The following is a 20,177-nucleotide window of genomic DNA, read 5'->3' on the forward strand; positions in this document are numbered from 1 at the left end:
CATTTTCAGCGAGGCGCGTTAAACATGACGACGATATGATTACGGTGGTATGATCGATGCGCTGGGGTTGTAGGTTTACGACCGGGTCGAAAGCGCGTCTCTATATCCATTATGATAGGGCACCCGAAGCCCACAATTGTACATATGGCCGAGGCAGGAGGTGCAAGGAGTACTGGACATTGGGCAAGAGAATATGGATTAGGTATATGGTTGTTAATTGCTATGAGGATTTATGATAGATCCATAGCTCCTTCACCTGGTCCAAATTTGATACTTGTTGAAATGACCATTTTGCACCAGAGTGCCACAGAGAGCGCAACTTGACGTATGCATACTCATACGGACCGAATCTAGGGTGTTCCACACCCTCTTCGCTTTCTGGTATACCCACATGTCAATCTCGGTCCCTGCGTAAGTTTTTCTTGACCTATTTGCTTGTGTTTACATGATGGGGAAGAGAATCTTGAGTCAACCCCAACAGCGAACATATGCGGACAGGCCAACATCAAGCACCATGGCAACGCCTCCGTAGCCCCCGGTGCTTTCTTCGGACGCGGGAGTAACATGCTCGTTGTCGCTCCGTGCTAGATAGTGTCCATTGCGGCCATCTAGAACCAGGGTTTTACCGCCATATCAACCTAGAATCTGAGGAAGTTCAACCTATGAGTAGATCTTGAAGATCAATCAGCCCGAATCCAAGGTTACGATATATTATCGGTCTCAAGAGTAAGCTAGTGGCAAGGAGATGCTGACTGTAGATTCACGACAAATTGAGGGTTCGTCATCCTACACGTATTCCTGCAGCGGTGGCTAAAGATTGATGTTGTGGGCTTAGGCTTCGTCTACGATGTGTTGGCACTTTGTTACCTGGGCAGTGTCAAGGTATACCTGGCTCCTTTTATATGCTCAAGCAGACACGACGTAAGAACTCCAACGGCTAGGAGGCAGGTTTTTGAACTACCGAGTCAAGGACTCTCGTATACATCCAGTGAAAATGCGCGAAAAATGGTTAGACTGACTCTTCAGAGGGCGCAATATGTAGTCGTGATGACGGAGTGGATGATTCACACTCCGGAGAAAAGCGGCCCGACTTTCCCTGAGATGTCATCAGCCTGGGCAGAATCCACACCCTCTAGTCTCTCACATGCGGATCTGCGCTTAAAGATCTCGTAATGTCAACCACGAACCCATGGTCTTTCAAATCTACATGCGGTTGAGCGGACGGATTTCATTCCGGTACTTAGGCCAGTCGCATCAAGCGGGCGATGAGGGGAATATTGGGATCTGACTTTCTTTACGGGCCTTTCAACAACGACCTCCAGTACTCGGAGGAGGATATATCGTTCCGTTGTTGAGAGATTAAACTGTAGTTTAAGCGAGGACGAATGTGGAAGTACTGAGCGTGCAGCTGGGTATCCATCTGTCATCCCGCAGCATCGCAACCCAAGTCTGAGGTCGCTGGCAGTGCGAGGCTAAGCCTGCGTTTTACGTACACTGGCGTAGATCGCATCCGATTTTCCAGCCTTCTTCGGTCTTGGGAGGTTTGGCGGCGCCGCGGTTCTTCACCCAGCCTCCCTGAATCGCGTCAACGGCGAAAAGTGCTATGACATCAACGGCAAGATGCAACGGCAGGATGCAACTCGCTGACTAGGATTGGCGGAGATATTCGGGTCCTGCGCACTGCCGGTGGTCGGAGCGGAAAGCGTTTTGCCTGAAGTGCGAGCGGTGAGAAACGAGACCAGGGGCAGAGCGGAGCGGAGATCGCTATCGAGGGGTCCTATGCTAAGTATGGCAGTAGGGCTTGTGGAGAACACGCGACACGTGCGGAGGCCGTTCATACCATTACCATGGATACTGGCATGGTCGGGCGAGCTGCCTCACGATGAGGCGGCTCGTGAAAACCTCGGAACGTGGCAAAATGTCGGATCCATCACGTCGAGCCATGTGCTGTCGAGGCTGCGAACAAGAAAATTCAGCGGTGCAACTGTCAGCTGCAAGGTCCCTCAAACGGTCGTCAACTGTTTACCAGTGCTAGGCGAGCGATAATGATGCGTAGCCGTGGGTGACGTGCATGCGCCAATACTAAAACTATGGAGTATGGTAACGAGTACATAAGAGTAATTCCTCGAGACAGTTAAACTGGATCCTGTGTAGTACAGACGCACAGATAAGCAAGAGCTGGAGTAATGGAAAGATCACATTATTCAGGTGGGGGAAGCCATGCACGGCGGCCATTGGCCCACCGCGAAGTCCTTATCTCTCGGCTGTACGTAAGATAGAATGCAGGAAGCCGCTAGAGCCCATCCAGCTTACCTCCAAGCAACATCCGTGCACCCTGCATCTTGAAACCCATCCCGAGCACATGTCTGCCACAAAAGACTCTCGCAGCGCGCTCTCCAGCGACACTCCAGTATATACGACTGCCACCCCCGATTATGCGCCTGCTCTCTCCCCACACAGGGTTCTAGGTCTCCAAGCTCCAAGGCCAGGCTGATCCCGCCATCCCGCCCGCCTCCGCCCATCCTCTACTTCTTTCGTAGACCTTCAATGACGGCGCGAACCATCAGTCACCTCATACTCCTCGCCGCCGTTACCGGCAACCTAGGGCCCTAAGTAGGACTCGTCTGACTGTCCATTGGATTACCCAACTGGATTTGCATTTCCGGGATATCTCCCATATACCGATTGAACTACCTATCTCCCACGCGATAAGACCTGTCACGAACCCTGCTTCCGATAGCGAGATACTTGCACCCTGATTCGGAAACTAGCCAACGGGCCGTAGTCTATCATAGCCTTATCGCACCCTTCCACCACGCCAGCTAGCCATGACGGCCGTAGCAATGCAGCAGCCGGCTATGGGCCCACGTCCTGTTGTCTCTATAGCACCAGCTCGTCCTCGCACGATACAGAAGTCACCATCCAGCAAGGAGAGCTTGAGCAAGCCCACGTCCAACAACGGTCCAGTATCTAACATCCGCTCACGAAGGGAACGCCCTTGTGACGCGTGCCGAAGGAGGAAGAGCCGCTGTGTGATACACGAGGGCGCTGCTTTGTGTGTCCTGTGCGAGTTCCACAAGCAGGAGTGTACCTTTGTACAAAGCCCACTGCCGCGGAAGAGGAAAGTCGTCGACGGTGAGAAGAAGGACTCGCCAAACAACACCAAGAAGAGGTATGTTTAGGCCACCCCGCTACTGCTTCACGTCCACGGCTCGCGTAGATATATCACTTCCGACATCTGCTATGCCTCTTGCGTCACGCTACCAGGTCACGTGCGCATGTGTAACCTACTTGCTTTTTCATCCCGCATGTGGTCGTGGCACCGGGAGCTGTGGCCCTCGCCAGGCGTCGGCGTATAGCTGGATGTCGTGCTGACACCCTCTGGCAGATCCGTCGACTCAGATCCTCCGCCACTAGCACTATCAACACCCACCATCACAGCAACCGCGCCAAGTCCACCACCACCGCAACCCTCACTATCTCAAATAGCGAGCCTTCACTTGCCTCAGTTTGGAGAGACATTAGGGCTGCAACGGCGGCAACATAGCAGATACATCGGTTTGAGTTCTCCATTCGATTCGCTGCTCATTGGCCTATCACAGTTCGACACCCGTAACGAGTCGACCTTCGACCTTGGTACGCTTCGACGTGTGAACGATCATGAATGTTTCATTATGCTACCTGACGAGAACACACAAGACTTCGCCGGCGAGTCTGAGGCCTTGGGTCAGGTCGAGCAGCTTGTGCACCCACATGGTCCTGCTTTACTAGATCTTTACTTCCAAGTAGTGCATCCAAACTACCCCATCATCCAGAAACATCTGTTTGTCGAACGGTATCGCAGAGGCGATCGAGGTTTTTCGCCAGCCTTGTTGGCTGGCATGTACATCCTGGCGCTCAACTGGTGGTCTCTCGACCCCAAGCTAGCAAACTACTCCCGACCTGATGCAGCGCGGCTAGAAGCGATTGCTATGAAGGCGCTCACACTGGCTATGGAGCGGCCTAAACTGTCGACGATACAGGCTGGCTTGTTGTTGCTGCAACGTCCTGAAGCGGACTCTTGGAGCTTGACAACACAGCTGGTGGCCATTGGTCAAGAACTAGGCCTGCATCTCGACTGCTCATCATGGTCAGTTCCTCTCTGGGAGCGTGGCTTGAGGAAGCGCATCGCATGGGCGTTGTACATGCAAGACAAGTGGAGCTCACTCATCCACGGCCGGCCATCGCACATCTTCAATGCCAACTGGGCGGTGAAGCCGATAACAGAAGACGATTTTGTTGAAGAAGGGGATGGATACGAGACGCGTCAGGAAGAATCTGAAGAGGAGCAGGTAGAGAGCCACCGAGGCCGGATACTGTTTGCCCAGATGATTGGGCTCACGCAGATCATGGCTGAGGTCATGGACACATTTTACACCCAAACGGCGATCCACGACTTTGCCAATGCGGGGAGGAAGTCGACCGAGTTGATCCTCGCACGAGCTAAGCCTGTACAAATCAAGCTTCGTCAATGGCACGAGAAGCTACCCGCAGAGGTCAAGATGAACGTTCCCGAGAAGGGCAAGCTCACTTCTACGGGCTATCTGCATCTCGCGTACTTTGCGACGGAGATTACGCTGCATAGGCGCATAGTGCAGTCGCTCGACTCCACCAACCCCGACTCTTACGGTCTCTTCATGTGCCGCAACGCCGCGAAGACGCGGCTGATCTCTGCTATGGACTTTGTGAACCGTCTGAAGCCGGAGCATCTGCAGGGTTTCTGGTACTTTGCTTCCAAAGTCAACTTTACGCTCATCGGCACCTTTGGGTCGCTGCTATGGGCTACGGCACCCGCCAAAGAGGAAGCCGAGTTTTACAAGCTCAGGCTATGCGAGTACCGCTGGACGCTTTCAGTCTCTTCCAAGCGAGCGGACTTCCTTGAGTACGCCGTGTCGATGTTGGACGCGAGTCGCGCCATGCTTAACAATCTGGCGGAGAAGCCGAGCCTCGCAGAACAAATCAGTAGTGCTGGTGTTCCGCCCGCTGCGCCCCCACGGCAATACAGTTCTTTTGCCAATATGGGACCGCCGCAGAACCCGAACGGAGCGGGCCGGTACGAGATGGAAGATGTCGACATGGGCGACGACAACGATCTGAGAAGGATGTCATCAGGTGAAAGCTTCGAGGGCTTTAATGATGGATCTCAATACGGCAGTCGGCCGCATACAGCTGGTAACTCACCTCGCTCAATGTGAGTGCTTGATGCCAGGGGCTTTGACGACTCGCGGGATTGTCGTACAAGTTTCAGGAAGCAGTCTTGTGATGTTCAGCGATTAAGCGTTCTTTTCATGGTGGGATGGTGGGCGTTATATAGGCACGCCTGGGGCTGCCACAATGGTACTCTGGGATTGCGCCAAAATGGCGCCATATCGCGACAGACGGCACTGGGATACTCCACGGATTTGGTCTTCAGCGACTGTTGGTCACGATTTGATGTTCAGCGATAGTATAGACCGCTTTTTGGATATAGGGTATTGACGAGAAGAATCAATGTTGGTACATTGCCGCCGCCTTCGGGCGGTGCTAGCATACTCGGCCTTTTTTTGAGACGGCATGCACGTGCCGAGTGAAACAAGTAAGTATTGAGCTGACATTGGTGTAACAGGAATGCAGCTTTTGACAGTAATCTGACTGTTCTTGTGGCATTCTGAGTTGGAGATGGGCTGTGCCTGCCGTTGCCTGCATATTTTTACTTCAGGGTTCGGGCAACAGCTGACACGCCTTGACCGCGTTGCCTGCGCCTCGGACCCCGCCCATGATCCCCCAACCTTGGAACACCCATCACACATTGATCAGTTCACAACTATCCACACGCGCACAAACAGTGTTTTCGATATCGCAATCAAAGTTCAAACGGCAAAGCTAAGTAGCGACGGCAATGATGATCGCGTGCACAAGCCCCATACACGCACACCGCATTCTCTCATGTTCAGACAGCGCGCCGACGCGCCGACGCGCGCAACGCGAGCATTTCTCACTCCAACACCTTCGCGCCATATCAGACCACCCTGAAGGCGTTCACGGTCTGACCCGTCTTTCGGTGAAAATGCAAAGGCGTGCGGGTAGGAGCAGCGCTTCATCCCGCTCAAACAGGTCGCTTGGCAGCCTCCTTCAGCCGCACCTGGACAATGCGGCGGGCGCATTGGCGACATGGGGAATTAGGCGTCCGTCATGGGCATTCGGAGATCGACCATTCACGGTGTACGACTCGATGAGGATAAATTAGAAGAGTTGCGCTGCCTCATTGCCCCATTGCCTGAATGCAGCTCCGTGGCTTGGAACCGGTCAGCTTCGTCTTTTGTGCTGCGTGTACTTACTTGTCTTTTTGCTTACCCCTGAGTGTCATATAACGACGTCCGACGCGCTTGCCTGCGATTCAGCCTTGGTATCTGATCAGCGTTCTTGTATTTGTTTATACGCATTCCTCCTTCCTATAATCGACATTGCGCGCTACAGACGACCGACCTGCTGTTCTTCTTTTCCCATTTACCTACACAAACTTGTATTCTACCATCATGGTCAACGACAACACCGCCTGGAGACGACGGCTAGTGATCTGCTGCGATGGCACATGGCAATCTAGCGTCAGCAGCAAAGACAACATACCCTCAAATGTTGCCAGACTCTGCCGCCTGATAGCGCGCGTTGGCACCGACAAGGACGACGCCTCGAAGAAATTCCATCAGATCGTGTACTATGACTCCGGGATAGGAACCGGGAATCTGAGTACCTCTGAGAGACGAAGACAAGGCGGCACAGGAGCTGGTCTCGCAGAAAACGTCATCGAAGCATACAACTTCATTGTGCAAAATTACGAGCCCGGCGATGAGATCTTCTGTTTCGGGTTTTCGAGAGGAGCTTACACCGCACGTGCGGTTGCCGGGCTGGTCTCGGATATCGGAGTGATTGCACCCGTCAACATGCAGTTCTTCCCGGAGCTGTATCGTCTGTATCAAAGAAACGAAGAGGGTGTTGATTTCCGGGAGACGAATGAATACAGATGGTTCACCAAGGGCAAGCTCAGCGAGAAGGGTCTACAGATGGAGAAAGAGGGCGTGGATGTCCGGAACATCGACTGGCATGATCTCAAACTGCTGGCGGAAGTATGGGATATCCGGCCGCATGGTGAGCTTGCTGTTAGCGAGGGTAGCAGGAAGGTGAAGGTGGTTGGCGTGTGGGATACTGTCGGCTCGTTGGGTGTACCTGATCTGATTGGTATTGATCTGGCGTGGTCGAGGACGAAGTATGGGTTTCACAACGTCGAGCTGACGGAGAGTGAGTTTTAGTGGTGTCGAAGCGTGCGATTCTGGCTAACGGTTTGTAGATATCGAGCATGCATTCCAGGCGTTGGCTCTGGATGAGCGTCGGAGGGCCTTCCGACCTACGCTCTGGTACATTCCTAAAGACCTAGTCGACGATCCCAACAGACCAACACCGGAGCTGAAGCAAGTTTGGTTCCCTGGTGTTCATACGAATATCGGCGGTGGTTCACAAGACGCTTTCGGTGATATGAAGGGAGATTCGGAAAACATCTCCACAGCAACGCTCTGCTGGATGCTTCAGGTCATTTCTCCACACCTCACCATCGATCGCCATGCCTTTCAGCTGTCCATGGACCAGTACACGCGCTGGCTGTTCCGCCTCCGCTTCGCATGCACCTATCACCACCAGAACCTCCTTCAAAAAGCGTGGAACCTGCTCCCAAAGATCTCCATTCCCGGCATCGGTCACGATACACTCAAACCCCCGCCGCGTTCTCCACCCCACTCACACACCAACTTCGACTTTAGCTGGGGTACAGGTCCCCTCGTGGACTCGTACAGCGGCATATACTACTTCATCGGATCTTGGCAACGCATGCCCGGCCACGAAGAAGTCGAGTGTTACAACGAAGACACCAAAGCGCCCAAATGGACCAAACTCCGCGATCTGGGCGACACAAACGAATACATCCACCCCATCGCCTACTACCGCCATCTCGTTCGCGGATGGGACAAGCACTCTCCGCTGAAACACAACTGGAACCGCGGTAATTGGCGCACAAAAGAGGATGATACAGCGATGTTTTGGTGGTACAAAGATAATGAGCAAGAGAAAGGCGCAATACCTGAGTGGATCATGATGCCGGATGGTCCCGCGGACGAGTACAACTATGAGAGGGTGTGGTATAATAAGTGTGAGGAGGTTGCGGGCATAATGGACAAGAGTGTTGGAAAGGAAGAGTTCCGCGGCAAGGGGTTCTTGGAGAATCTGGACAAGGAGATTGATCTGGGGGTTGATGGGATGCCGAAGGATGTTGCGCCTTGAGAGGGGGTCATGTCAACCTAGGGAAAAATTGAAGACCCTAGAGTCTACATCGACGTTGGGCTACCTACTTTGCATACTTTTACCTTAATGTAGTCTGCAAACCTGTTCAGTTTTTTCTTGTGTAAGGTAGGGTCCGCGAATACAGTGATGAAACTCAATGGAGTTGCCACATACACTGTGATAATATCAGCGGATTCGAAAATCTGGCGTTGATGTAGGCTGCACGGTGTTCAGGTTTCGGCCTGAGTAAGATGTTGTGGTAGATCAGGTGGTTGGTAATGGGGTCGGATTCGGAATTAGCGAGAGGTGATCTTTTTGAGGAGTTGGTCTCTTATGATGATGTGCGACGGGCCTAACAACATATATAGGAAATGTTAAAGTTGCCTCTAAAAATCTCAAGAATCTAGTCTCTTTGGGTACTGGACGTAGAGGTGTTCACGGCAGAGTATTATAGGTGAAGGCAAGATACGGCTGTTGAAGCTTTGCTGCATAGGGAAAATGTAAGAGAATGTAAGGCGATGTAAACGACGTTTAAGAAACAGGGGAAAGGTTACTTCAAAGGTACGGGGGATGCGCGCAGACAAGTCAGGCTCGCAAATTCTTAAGGTCTACTATGCTCTCGTGACAGTATATTATAATCTGCAAAAACAAAGATAAGAAGCAGTACACGGCAGCAAAAAGAGAATGTAATGGACGGGCGGGTGATCTTGAATGTGTTAGCGAGTGGGCTCGACCCATGAAGCGAACTGTAGACATACCGAAACCCGGACCTTCCGCAATTGTGTATCATTTCCACACTGGGTTAGTAATATCTCTTCTGTATTTAAGATAGCATGTTGTAACCTTTAAAAAACGAGCTGTAAAGGGCATCAAGGGCCAAAAAAGTGGACGGACGGGTGATCGAAACCCGGACCTCCCGCAGTTTATAACCGAAAACGGTTGCAAAGCGGGCCTAAGAAAGTTAGCAATTGTTGCGCAAGGAGTTTATGCAAAGTAATCACTTACGCTCTACCACTGAGCCATACGCCCAAAGGATGTTCTTGTCTTGAAGACATTGATGGCAAATTTGGGTGGAGCGCAATTCATATTCCAAATATTTAGATTGTGCAGCGCTAACGCCCGCTTCGGACTAGCAGCGAGGTCAGGATCTCGATCATCCATCCGTCCAAAGATCAGCAGTCGCCATCCGACGACGAACCATTCTTTTTGCTCTTCTCCCACGCAGAACGCAAACATAACCTTGAAAACATTAAAACCACGCTCAAACACTGAAACAAAAAACCGCAGCTACGTCAACCTTGGAAAGAATTGAACAAGTCTGCAGCCGACATGAACATAGAAACCTGCAAAGTAGGTGCCCTAATGTCGATGTAGTCTCTAGACCTGATCAGTTTTTTTTCTTGTATGAGGTGCAGTCAAACCCTAATATCGCTCTCCAGCAGCGAATTCCAGCTGTTTGGCGAATGTTTCGAAGGCCTCTTTAGCCAACTCGTCGTCTGGCTCAAGACACCACGTAACGTAGTTCTCTATAGCTTCATCCCACTCTTCCGCAGCGTTCGCAGCTTCAAAGCTAGGGTTCAAGATCAATGCTGTGATGGTGCGGTAGGTTATAGTTTCATCGCCGCCTTGGAAGGGCTCGTCCTCATCGAATTTGAATACGGGCGGGTCGTCGTCCATGTCGTGTTTTTCGAGTTCCAAGAGATGTTCACCATACTGTTCGATCCAGGCGGGCAAGTCGTCATCATGAACAAATAGACCAAGAGCGATCATGCGATGAATGCGAACGAGAGCCTGTCGAAAGGCCGACTGTCGAAAGCCAAGCTGCGTGGGGAAGTTGAAGGTGTCCATGTATTCGTCTATGTCTTCACTAGACAACCTATGAGAGTCAGCGGGATACCGAAGCCCTGGGAAAAGACAGTGACTTACTCCTTTGATAGAAGGTCGAAATCATCCGAGAACGTGGTGTTTGGGCGTGGGTTCACTGAAAACCAATCAACTGTCTTGTTGTATGACTCCCTGCCAGTTTTTGTCTCGAGCCTGGGTAAACACATGAGCACAATGGGCTCATGAACGGCCTGCGCTCCAGTCGACCACCTGGAGTAGATTGGCGGCCGATTCATCGTGTCGTAGATACGCTCCCAGTCAACACCATCGGCACGGACATATGGACAGATGATGATCAAGCTGAACTTTCGGTCTTCGATACCATATCTAGCCATCAATGATGCCGCTGGTTCGTCCTGGAATACTGCGGTGTTTCGGTCTACGGGATCATAGAGGAGACTTGACTGTGGGTCGGCGATGTTGTTGTATGCTATTTCGATCTGGTCTGCGGTCATTTCGATACCCTTCTGTGATAGCGCTGCTGAGAATGCTGACTGCCAGCCATCCTCATGCCAATTCCAGCCAGTCGATCCTGGTATGTAGTCGAGAGGAGGACGAAAAAGGCCTATGGTTTTGGTGTCGGTCTGGAGCATCTCGTCCGCAATGAAAGGCTTCGGATCGGTTGCCTGGCCATCATCTGAGCAAGGATGAAGGGGACTTGCACCATTGTCCAAGGAAGTGGCATGTGTGCTTGAACTGTGATCTGCGTAGGCCATGCTAGTGCCATCATCGCGTGAGACGTAGTAGTTGCTTGGAGGTGGCCCGTATTTTCGATAACTAACGATTGGTGTATGAAGTTAGTGGTAATATCACATGTAGATTGTATATACCTAGGTAGGCATTACTTACGCGTCCAGGTGACGTGCTACACGTAGGGTGGTTGTGTGATTCTGTGGGTTCTGGGTGACTCGATATAGCGCCATTATGTGTGAGCAGTGGCCTTGTGCGTATGTGGATTGGGGGACTTCGGTCGTATTGCTAGAGGTTTGAGGCAGGGCTGAGTAGATTGCTGCGAGGGAGCAGGGTCGGTATAGACAGAATCCACCTGTTTCAAAGTTGTATCGAAAGGCAACGGAGGGAAGAAGTTGATTATGTAGAGTGTAGGAGTGATGGTTTGGAAAGAGGATATACTGTTTAAGTACCTAGGTAGTCGTGATCAGAGTGGCCCCGGGGGACATGGGAATGCCTGGGTACCTACCTAGGTACGGTATGGCGCCGATCGCGTGCTGAGAGCGATTGCGGCATTTCTAGGTGAGTTTGAGGATACGTAGAGCAAATTGAATATCCCAGACTGCTATCGCCTCTCACCTTCTTTGAAGGCGAATGACTCCGGATCCTCTAGACCATACTGCTTTTGGAAATATCTACCCGCGTGCCTCTCTATTTTGGGCACCGATGGCATTATCTCACCGCAATTATGGAGCCCGAGGCTGTTTGTATGATACCATATGGTCCTATCACGGTCTGTGAGCGCGTCTGGGCCATGCGAAACCAGGACGCCACGTGGGTTGACGGTGAGCTTGGCATGTAAAACGAGGCCACCGCCCTTGCCTCTTACTTGTCGGAGTCATACGCTCGCGGGAGTGTCCGTAGCTTGAAAGATAGCGCGGCTTTGCTGTCCATATAAGTCTCGTTACTCACCTCCTCCCTCATTCATCCACCTTACCTACTCACCCTCCACCCGTCTTCTTGGGAGCGCCACAAGCTTACACCCCTTCGATACCACAGGCCTATATCTACAGTCCTACACATCCTTCTGCGACGAGCACGCCTCCTGCAAGTTGTCTATTGCCGATCAGCCACATACTCGGAATTGTCCTGCATAAGTTGCCTTGACGAACGTGGCGATATTCCTCCCCTCAGGTATCACACATACCTAGCTAGGTATCTTCTCTACAGGCTGTAGTAAGTACAAATTGACTTTCCTTCCGCGGCTGTCCACTGACCGGAAGCTATAGTAGGTGCACATCAATTTTCAACAGAGTCCAGGATCACTGCCAACATGCCGCACTTCCCCCCCGGCGCCCCGCCACACCTCCTCTCCCGCATTCCCACCAATAGTCTCATGAATTGGATCGAAGACCCCCCATCCCGCTCCGTGCGAGCCCACGATTTCTCCGATCCCGATCGCGGTCTGCCCCGATATGGATGTAGAATTATCATGAATCACTATAATGCTGACCAGGCATCCTATTTCGAGAAAGGTACGAGCCCAGATATACAGTAAGAGTTGAATGAGGACCACACACTGACAGCAACAATTCAGGTATGGTCGGTCAATGGTTTGAAGAGAAGAACGGCAATGCCAGGATCTACATCCGAGGTGTATCCGAGTGGGACGAGGGCAGTATACGTCACATTGACCAATGGGTAAGTCTGAACACATACAATGCGGCTATGTATTGGAAGTGCGCTGACAATGTACACTTCAAGGTCCCAGCCAAAATCGTCGAAAAAGGCGCTCTCTGGAAGAACGACATCAAGGATTGGAAGTACGAAATGAACCTCGACGCTCGGGCGCTTGAGCGCATCGGACTCTATACTGCCGTGGGACAACCCTCCTCAAATACCATCCCCTTGGACGGGTCGGTGCTTGCGAGAACGGTCGCTGGCCTTCTCGATGAGTTCATCACCAACCCAGCGCCATTCATGGGTACCAAGATCTCCGAACTCTTAGATAAGAGAAGCAAGACTGGCAAAGGGAGCGGCGTTGACTCCGTAGTCCATACCATCCTCGAAGGCATCAAGCGAGCAGGCTTGTATGATGTTTTGAACCGCCACAATTTCACGGCTCAAGATATCGTCGACACATCGACTATCAAGATCAATGCTCAGCTGAAGAGACGCACGAATGGAGGTGTATACCTGCGCTACCACTTATCCACGTCTGAAGTCCAACGCTGGCGGCCAAATGTCAGATACGTCTACGTGGGCAAGGCTGTCGACTTTAGAGATCGCTTCGACAATCACAAATATACTGAGAGCAGCTATGGGGACTTGACACGCAATTCCGCTCTTAAGTCGGTGGCGCTGTGTGACATGGACGACCAGGACAATGTCGATTTCGCATATCTTGTCGAACAGCTCTTCGTGTGTCTTCTGGAGTCATACAGAGAGGAACTTCACATTGTTGTAGACCGTACTGTTGACTTAGACAATGACAGCGCCATCAGGCATGCCGAAGCGATCAATGCCGCTCTCTACTTTAGGAACGCTTCCACCAAGGTCTTCCAAATCACTGGTTACTCTGGTGGTACCAGCCGACAGAGCTTCGGTGTATCGTTTGGGGCGAACTACAGCAGCCCATTCCAGGAGTGGAGTTTGATGAAAGAGCAGCGTCTCTTCCTACGTCATGATACCCTCGTCAAATCTCGCGTCAACGGATCAGTCATGCCAATATCGATATTCAGGAGCGCCAAACCGAAGATTGCGAAGTATATGAAGAAGCAAACTGGAAAAGAACTGGAACATAATGTCTTCATGAAGATGCATCAAGGAAAGTACTTTTTCGGTGTCAGTCATAGACAGAGTGAGCACGACGGAACCATGGGTCCTAAGCAAAACCAGCCGTATTACATCGTGTTCGAGGTTCGAAGGGATGGTCGAGCCCATCCCATGGCATGGTCAAGACTTCCCGAAATAGGTCCGTTTTTGAACTGGGAGGTAAGTTGTAACCGCACAAGATACATATGAAACAGGCACTGACTTCGCATCTTCGCATCTACAGGAAGGCCGTGCGTTGGCAGCGCGCATCGAATGGGAATATCCAATCGGCTCCGGTAAATTCAGGTTCCGCTACATACAGACTCGAAAGATCTTCACGTTTCTGGATCTAGAACAGCACGACTATCGAGGCTCAAACATCAACTACTACCGGTCTATTGCAATGACGCAGTGGCTGTTCAATGCAGAGCCTGTCCACCCACAGACTTGGATGGCTAGGCTTAGGGGATGCGCCTACGTTCTCCAGACTGTTTACAACTATCACACCCAGACTATTGAGGTCAAGTTGCCAGAGCCATACACCATGCGTCATGGTGGACGCATCATGGAATCAGAACTCATGCGAGATATGATATCTGCAGGTCTCCAAAACGTCAACGGCGACTTCAGGTCGTTAGGGGCGGATTCCAAACGACTGAATTGCGACACCTGCGCTTTGATGCGGACGGAGAGGCAGATAACCATATCCGATGCGGGCTGTAAATACATCGATGTCGGGCGAGGTCTCAAAGTCTGCAGCGTATGCTGGAAATTTGGACGCCCTTGCTGCAGCTGGACCCCTGGAAACGGTTTCAAGGACCAAATGTATTACACAGAGCACCAGATCGCCCGCGGCAAAAAGGCCTTGCTCAATGCAGACGAGGTCGCAGAAAACAAGGTTTGGTTCACGTTGCTAGTTGCTCAGCCGAAGCCGAAGCAAGAGCAGACGGGCGAAGAGTTCACGCAGCAACTCATAGATGTTGACGACTTTTCGAAGGATGAGGATGACTTCAGCGATGCCGAAGAAGAAGAAGAAGCTCTAGTGGAGGATGAAGGCGAAGGCGAAGATGACAAAGAATGAGAAGTATCGCCAACACAAGAACTGGAAGGGTTGACGACTGAAGCGATGGTTTGCTTCTTTGGTAAGTAAACCACCACCACTTTGGCAATTCTCCAACACTAACATAACGTCTAGGCTTCTCTGCTACTCATTTTCGGACAGGCGACGTGTATTCCTTCTTCAACGGTCAGCTATATGTTAGCACCAAAGTAGGATCTGACGTACCCTGCTTTATTTCCTTATAGTTTTGCGGCTGCGATGGCTAGCGGTATTCTTGTTCACTTAGCGCGCCAGTGCATATGGTTTCCTAGTGAGGATGTATTCGATGCTCAACCATCAGAATCCATCAGAAAAGAGGACTTCCTTCAACAGGAATTACTCACAAATTTGGCTTTTGTTTTGTCCAGCGTTGTTTGCATTTGCTAGTACCTATATACCACAATGAGATTCATGTCTTACCAAACCTCTCCATGCTTTATCATCAGCTTCAGTTCTCAGTTGTTAACGCATCCATATTAGTCGATGGCCCGTCGCGTCTCTATTAGACTTTACATACCTCGCCGGCACCGAAAGAGAACTTTCCCCAAGCTATGCTCCAAGTTCTCTCACACAAAACGTGAATAGATGAATGAGTATAACAGCACAACAGGATACAAGCCTGCTGTTATCATAGATCGAGGTTGAAAACCGATGTTCGTGGGTGACGCGCCTGTCGTTGGGGTGCTCCTTCCATCGTCGTGCCACTAGTGGGCATCGCGACTTCCTCAGTCGTGACTGCCCTCGGTGTTAGCGGACACGTGGGAACGAAATGTGCAAGTTTATCTAGATCGGCGGCGCTCACTTCATGATGTCTCAACGATCCATCGACATAATGGAGTGAGTGATGCGCTGCGTGAATGTGCTCTGCAATCGTGACTGACTGATGCCGCTAGAAATTTATGCGCAGCAAGCTGGGTTCGCCCAATGGGCTTCCTGCCCGAACCAGAACGTAAGTACTTCCTTCCTGAGCTTCGTCCGTTACTTCCCATGCCGCCGCTGCATCTCGAGTACTACGCATTGGGATATCCATCCAGTGATGACTGTTATCACCAAGAGCACTCTGAGAAGACTGATCGTGTATCTCAAGTTTGGTTGAGAGCTTTACAAGGAATGGTCGTTGGCGGTTCTTTTTGAAAATGTTACTGACATGTTAGATCCGTTGACGATAAGAGAAGAACGGCGTAAGTACCTTGTTCACATGTCCGCTTCTACGGTCAATGCTAACTCTTCTTCAGCAGAGGCCGCAGAGCCTGCCCTGGGGCATACGCTCCCAAAGGGAGACGGTAAGTGCAACCCAGATGAGTCGACCAGAATGATAACCTACACACGAATCCCGATCATCGTCTTCACCACCGATATATGCGAAAACGACGTCCAGCCGTAGGCTAACGTAGTGTAGACGACTTCGCGCCGCCCGCTCCGCCCGCGCCCGCGCCCAAGCCCAAGCCCAAAGAGGCGGAGGCGGCCGTGCCTCCAAAGCGGCGCGCAAAGAAAGCGGCCGCGGGCGCTCCCGCGCCCAAGAAGAAAAAGAAGGAGGAGGAGAAGGAGGAGGAGAAGGAGAAAGAAAAGGAGGAGAAGGAGAAGAAGGACAAGGAGAAGAAGGACAAGAAGGACAAGAAGAAAGGGGGTGGGGGGAGGGGGAGGGGGACGAAGTCCGTGAGTACTCCCTGTGTTCTTAGCTGGTTCAGAGATCTATGTGCAATGCTAACTTGTGCAGCGACCATGTATCGTCGATAGCGACGACGAGGACGACAAGGAGAACATCCCTCCTTCCTCTTAATTGTAAGTGCAGTTGCATCACGTAGTCGTCCGAGCCATCGAATAGATACTATTGCGCAAATAGTGTAGAGGCTAGGGATATGTGCTGACCGAGCACTTGCCAGAGCAGTGAACGCAACAGGCCTTCCTGCAACCTTTGGATCTCAGTACCTGCACTCCAAAGGTAGAAGTCAGCCACAATGAGACGATCGCCTCCAGCCCAGAGACTTAGCGAGTCCATGAACCGGGGATCTTGATAGAGATACTTCATCAACGATGATTTTCCGGACCCGGCCTTCCCGTTGATCCAATACACGCCACCATCCTAGCGAAGCCAGTCTGCGAGGCTTGGCCAGCTTAAGGAATCTCTACTCTCCAGTGCCCAGTTGAAGGTGTTCTGATGCGCAGTAACGATGTCGTCGTATCTATCGTCTTTCCGAGCGAAGTGTAACTTATTCGTGATTGCGCGTGGGACATCCTTTATGCTGTACTTCTTTAATCGTTGATTGGCGACGGTATGTAGGACCTCTTTGTGACGTATCGATGCCACAGAGCTGTCGACCTCTTGCCGTTGTATGATCTTTTCGGTTTGTGAAGTCATTGTCGTGCCGAGTTGTTTGTTGTTCTCCACTATGCTCAGCATCGCTATCCGACTCGTTTCATCTAGACCTTGTAATTGGTCGTCCCTGATAGAACCTAAAATTCTAAACTGAAGCTCATCACGCATTATCTGAAGTCGTGACTCGATATCCTCGATCTTTTTCGCCTTCCGAGATGCTCTTAGAGCGCTGAGAATCTTCTTGTATCTGGCCGCGTCTTTGGGACATCGCAACGACTCGAGTTTGGCAATAAGTTCTTGAGCAATCTTCGTGCACTCAGTAGCCAGATCCTCAAGTGCCTGTAAATATGTAAGACTGACGTCGTAGGCGCCCAGATCTTGTACATGTCTAAAGTACCTGGCTGGTCTGGGCCAATGGGCCCGAGCCGGCCGGATTAGGACGAGCCCATAATGTTATGCGTTCGTTCAGTGCCGTGAAGTCTTCAACCACCCGTTTTAACTCCGAGTTCTGTACAATAGAACCTGACTGGCGAATTTGGTTTCCAGTTGACAAGACTTTCGCGGTGAAGTCTATAACCTGTAAGATGTTGGCAGCAAGACTAAGTCCTGCGATGGCTTCCATGGCGACCACTCGAATGTGACAGGAGGAGACATCGCAAGTGCCAGGCTGAGAGCTGGCGTCTTGAAGGGTCGGACGAGTATGCCGCTTAGCTGCTTGCAGGTGTTGCGCTAACGTTCAGCTGAAGTTGTGTGGATCTGGAGGCAAATAGGCGCATGTGATCACCGCCACCAAAACAGCCAACAAGTGGAAACTCCGAAGATCGCCCAACCGACTCTTCTGCCAGTCTGTAGAGATATTCCATAATGCTAAGAATATGCGCTTATCGAGCAAACCGCGCTGTAGTGTGAGAGTAGCGCCTAGTCAGGGTGGCACCACCTCATACATGAAAAAAACTGAACAACTGCCTCCTAGAAGTTTACATTACCCCGAAGAATATGTGAACTTCAACCCTTATACCAACGTAGACGGCAGAGTACCTGTTCAGTTTTTTCCTTGTATGAGGTGAGACTGGAAGTGGGTTGGCGAGATCAACTCGTGAAAGGGTAAATTGAAACGTATCGATACGCTCGCCTGGATGGAAAGATGAAGAGCCCAAATCTTCTTTGGACATACTCACGCCGTGTAGGAAAGAAATGCACGTGCACGGGCATGCTCACCAAAAGAGAAACCACCTTGAGCGGATGCCGCATCACTTAATCGTCCGAGCCGTCCTCAGGAAGCTCCCTCAGCACGCCCTCCACAATCTCAATGAGCTCATCAACATCCGGTCGCTCACTTGGCTCCAGCCTCAAACACTTCCTCACCACCTCTTTGACGCTATCTGTAATAGCATCCTCAGGATTCGCCTTCTGCTTGCCCCTCTGCATACCCTCATCTGGAAATCTCCAGTCACCACCCAGGACACATATGCTCAGACTACCACCAGTCTCGTCTGACCTAGCCTCAAACGGACTCTTGCCGACTAAGCAGGCGTAAAGAGTGCAACCGAGCGACCAAATGTCGACCTTGGTGTCAATGACAGAGCCGGTCTTGACGTCGAAGAGTTCTGGAGCGCGGTATGGCATGGTGGAGTGTTCGGCGGCGGTATCTTGGATTTGGAGGGCGAGAGATCGCGATGTTACGGGCGTGGGGGACGGTGCGAGGGAGCCGAGGTCCATGAGGATGGGCGTTTGGCCGTCGTCGTCTATCATGATGTTTCCTACGCGTGTTAGTCTCTAGAATGCGCGACTATGAGATGAATGCGATGCATACCAGGCTTGATGTCTCTGTGCGCGTACGCCCTCTCCCCGCCAGGCGCAATGCCTTCGTGCGCCGCTGTGACTTCTGACTCCTCTAGCAGTCCTTCTGCCTCTTGCTCGTCGTCGTCGTCATGATCGCGATTCCGCCTGCTCGGGCGCATCTCCATTGTCTCCGCAGCTTCCGCGTCTGCCCTCTTCGCGTCTCTCCGGACCTTCTTCGCCTTGCCCTCGCTCTTCGCGCCGCCGGGTCCGCCCTTGATCTTGTACTGATGCATTGCCTTTAGCGCTTTGCAAACACCCAGGAACAGCACCATGAGTCTTCGCTCAGGAAACTTTGTGTGGTTGACCAGGTTCGCATTGATCATGTCTTGCAGGTTGCCGCGACGGTAGTACGGGAGGAGGATGTATACGGTCTTCGCGGACGAGTCTGACTTGTCGGTTTCAACGGAGTAGTCGATTGAGTGTATGATGTTGGGGTGCGGTGAGAAGAGTGTGTAGGCCTCGACTTCCTTGAGCGCCAGGCTCACGCTTTCTTGGCCGAAGGGACATCTAATCTTCTTGAGGGCGAGTAGTTGTTGATTCGAATTGTCTTGTACGAGGTATACATATGAGAAGCCACCCTGTGTCGCGATTAGTTAACTGAATGCAGTCGATTGGATGTAGCTCAGCTTACCTCGCCCAACAGCCGTAATATCTTGAAACTCCGACTATTGATCTTCAATTGTGGTGAGCTTGGAAAGCAGACCATGCAATTCGTAAAGGAATAGACGACATCTAAAAAGTATGTGCCTAGGGATCCCATCGTGGCGGTTGTTGCTGTGAATGCGATCTGTTTGTTTGCGAAGCTAGCGACAGCTTGCGGAAGGTGATGCCGGGATAGACACACGGTCAATTCGAAGTGTCGATTGTCGCGATAGTACGGAGCTTATGTTTGGGTGATGAGGAGGTGATCGGGGCGGAACGATAGTGAAGACGTGTTGTTTCTTGTGATAGCGTGTGGGTGTGTTGGAGCTGACGACGAGGTTCCGGGTTGCGCCAAGGCGTGGCTGTGAACCCTGGCAGTTGCACGCTTTTAATGTCATTAGGAACAACATTGAATGTTCCAATGTTATCTTTAGCTCCTAACCTAAAAAGCTGCTTGCTATAGCTTGTAACTTAGCAGCGTGAGCATACCAGTAAAGCTTTTCGCTCTATAGCTAGTTTACACATTTCTCAAACTCTATAGTCGTATCATTGGAACGACAATTT

The 20,177-nt window shown here is 51.4% G+C and overlaps 7 protein-coding genes and 1 non-coding gene across 8 annotated transcripts; 4 read left to right on the forward strand and 4 right to left on the reverse strand.

Annotated features, from left to right (window-relative positions):
- Positions 1–2,828: 2,828 nt before the first annotated feature.
- On the forward strand, positions 2,829–5,234 carry J4E78_004543 (uncharacterized protein; the record flags this gene model as incomplete). The annotated part of the gene is made up of 2 exons (XM_049365172.1): positions 2,829–3,172; positions 3,389–5,234. The coding sequence occupies 2 exons, from the start codon at positions 2,829–2,831 to the stop codon at positions 5,232–5,234; spliced, it is 2,190 nt and encodes a 729-aa protein (XP_049222973.1).
- A 1,320-nt stretch (positions 5,235–6,554) lies between these two features.
- On the forward strand, positions 6,555–8,346 carry J4E78_004544 (uncharacterized protein; the record flags this gene model as incomplete). Its single annotated transcript, XM_049365173.1, has 2 exons — positions 6,555–7,314; positions 7,364–8,346. The coding sequence occupies 2 exons, from the start codon at positions 6,555–6,557 to the stop codon at positions 8,344–8,346; spliced, it is 1,743 nt and encodes a 580-aa protein (XP_049222974.1).
- An 885-nt stretch (positions 8,347–9,231) lies between these two features.
- On the reverse strand, positions 9,232–9,375 carry J4E78_004545. Its single transcript has one exon. It is a non-coding gene; the product is annotated as a tRNA-Ala (tRNA).
- Positions 9,376–9,768: 393 nt separating this feature from the next.
- J4E78_004546 (uncharacterized protein) lies at positions 9,769–10,946 on the reverse strand (the record flags this gene model as incomplete). Its single annotated transcript, XM_049365174.1, has 2 exons — positions 9,769–10,222; positions 10,273–10,946. The coding sequence occupies 2 exons, from the start codon at positions 10,944–10,946 to the stop codon at positions 9,769–9,771; spliced, it is 1,128 nt and encodes a 375-aa protein (XP_049222975.1).
- A 1,428-nt stretch (positions 10,947–12,374) lies between these two features.
- Positions 12,375–14,794, forward strand: J4E78_004547 (uncharacterized protein; the record flags this gene model as incomplete). Its single annotated transcript, XM_049365175.1, has 5 exons — positions 12,375–12,380; positions 12,416–12,434; positions 12,497–12,600; positions 12,664–13,893; positions 13,958–14,794. 5 exons carry the CDS (start codon positions 12,375–12,377, stop codon positions 14,792–14,794), a joined length of 2,196 nt encoding a protein of 731 aa, XP_049222976.1.
- Positions 14,795–15,644: 850 nt separating this feature from the next.
- Positions 15,645–16,592, forward strand: J4E78_004548 (uncharacterized protein; the record flags this gene model as incomplete). The annotated part of the gene is made up of 3 exons (XM_049365176.1): positions 15,645–15,649; positions 16,207–16,468; positions 16,530–16,592. The coding sequence occupies 3 exons, from the start codon at positions 15,645–15,647 to the stop codon at positions 16,590–16,592; spliced, it is 330 nt and encodes a 109-aa protein (XP_049222977.1).
- A 303-nt stretch (positions 16,593–16,895) lies between these two features.
- J4E78_004549 (uncharacterized protein) lies at positions 16,896–17,751 on the reverse strand (the record flags this gene model as incomplete). Its single annotated transcript, XM_049365177.1, has 2 exons — positions 16,896–17,468; positions 17,527–17,751. The coding sequence occupies 2 exons, from the start codon at positions 17,749–17,751 to the stop codon at positions 16,896–16,898; spliced, it is 798 nt and encodes a 265-aa protein (XP_049222978.1).
- Positions 17,752–18,383: 632 nt separating this feature from the next.
- Positions 18,384–19,731, reverse strand: J4E78_004550 (uncharacterized protein; the record flags this gene model as incomplete). Its single annotated transcript, XM_049365178.1, has 3 exons — positions 18,384–18,889; positions 18,943–19,549; positions 19,603–19,731. 3 exons carry the CDS (start codon positions 19,729–19,731, stop codon positions 18,384–18,386), a joined length of 1,242 nt encoding a protein of 413 aa, XP_049222979.1.
- Between the last annotated feature and the right edge of the window lie 446 nt (positions 19,732–20,177).

Source organism: Alternaria triticimaculans (genome assembly GCF_023758025.1).
Source record: "Alternaria triticimaculans strain BMP 0046 chromosome Unknown scaffold_5, whole genome shotgun sequence".
Lineage (NCBI taxonomy): Eukaryota > Fungi > Ascomycota > Dothideomycetes > Pleosporales > Pleosporaceae > Alternaria > Alternaria triticimaculans.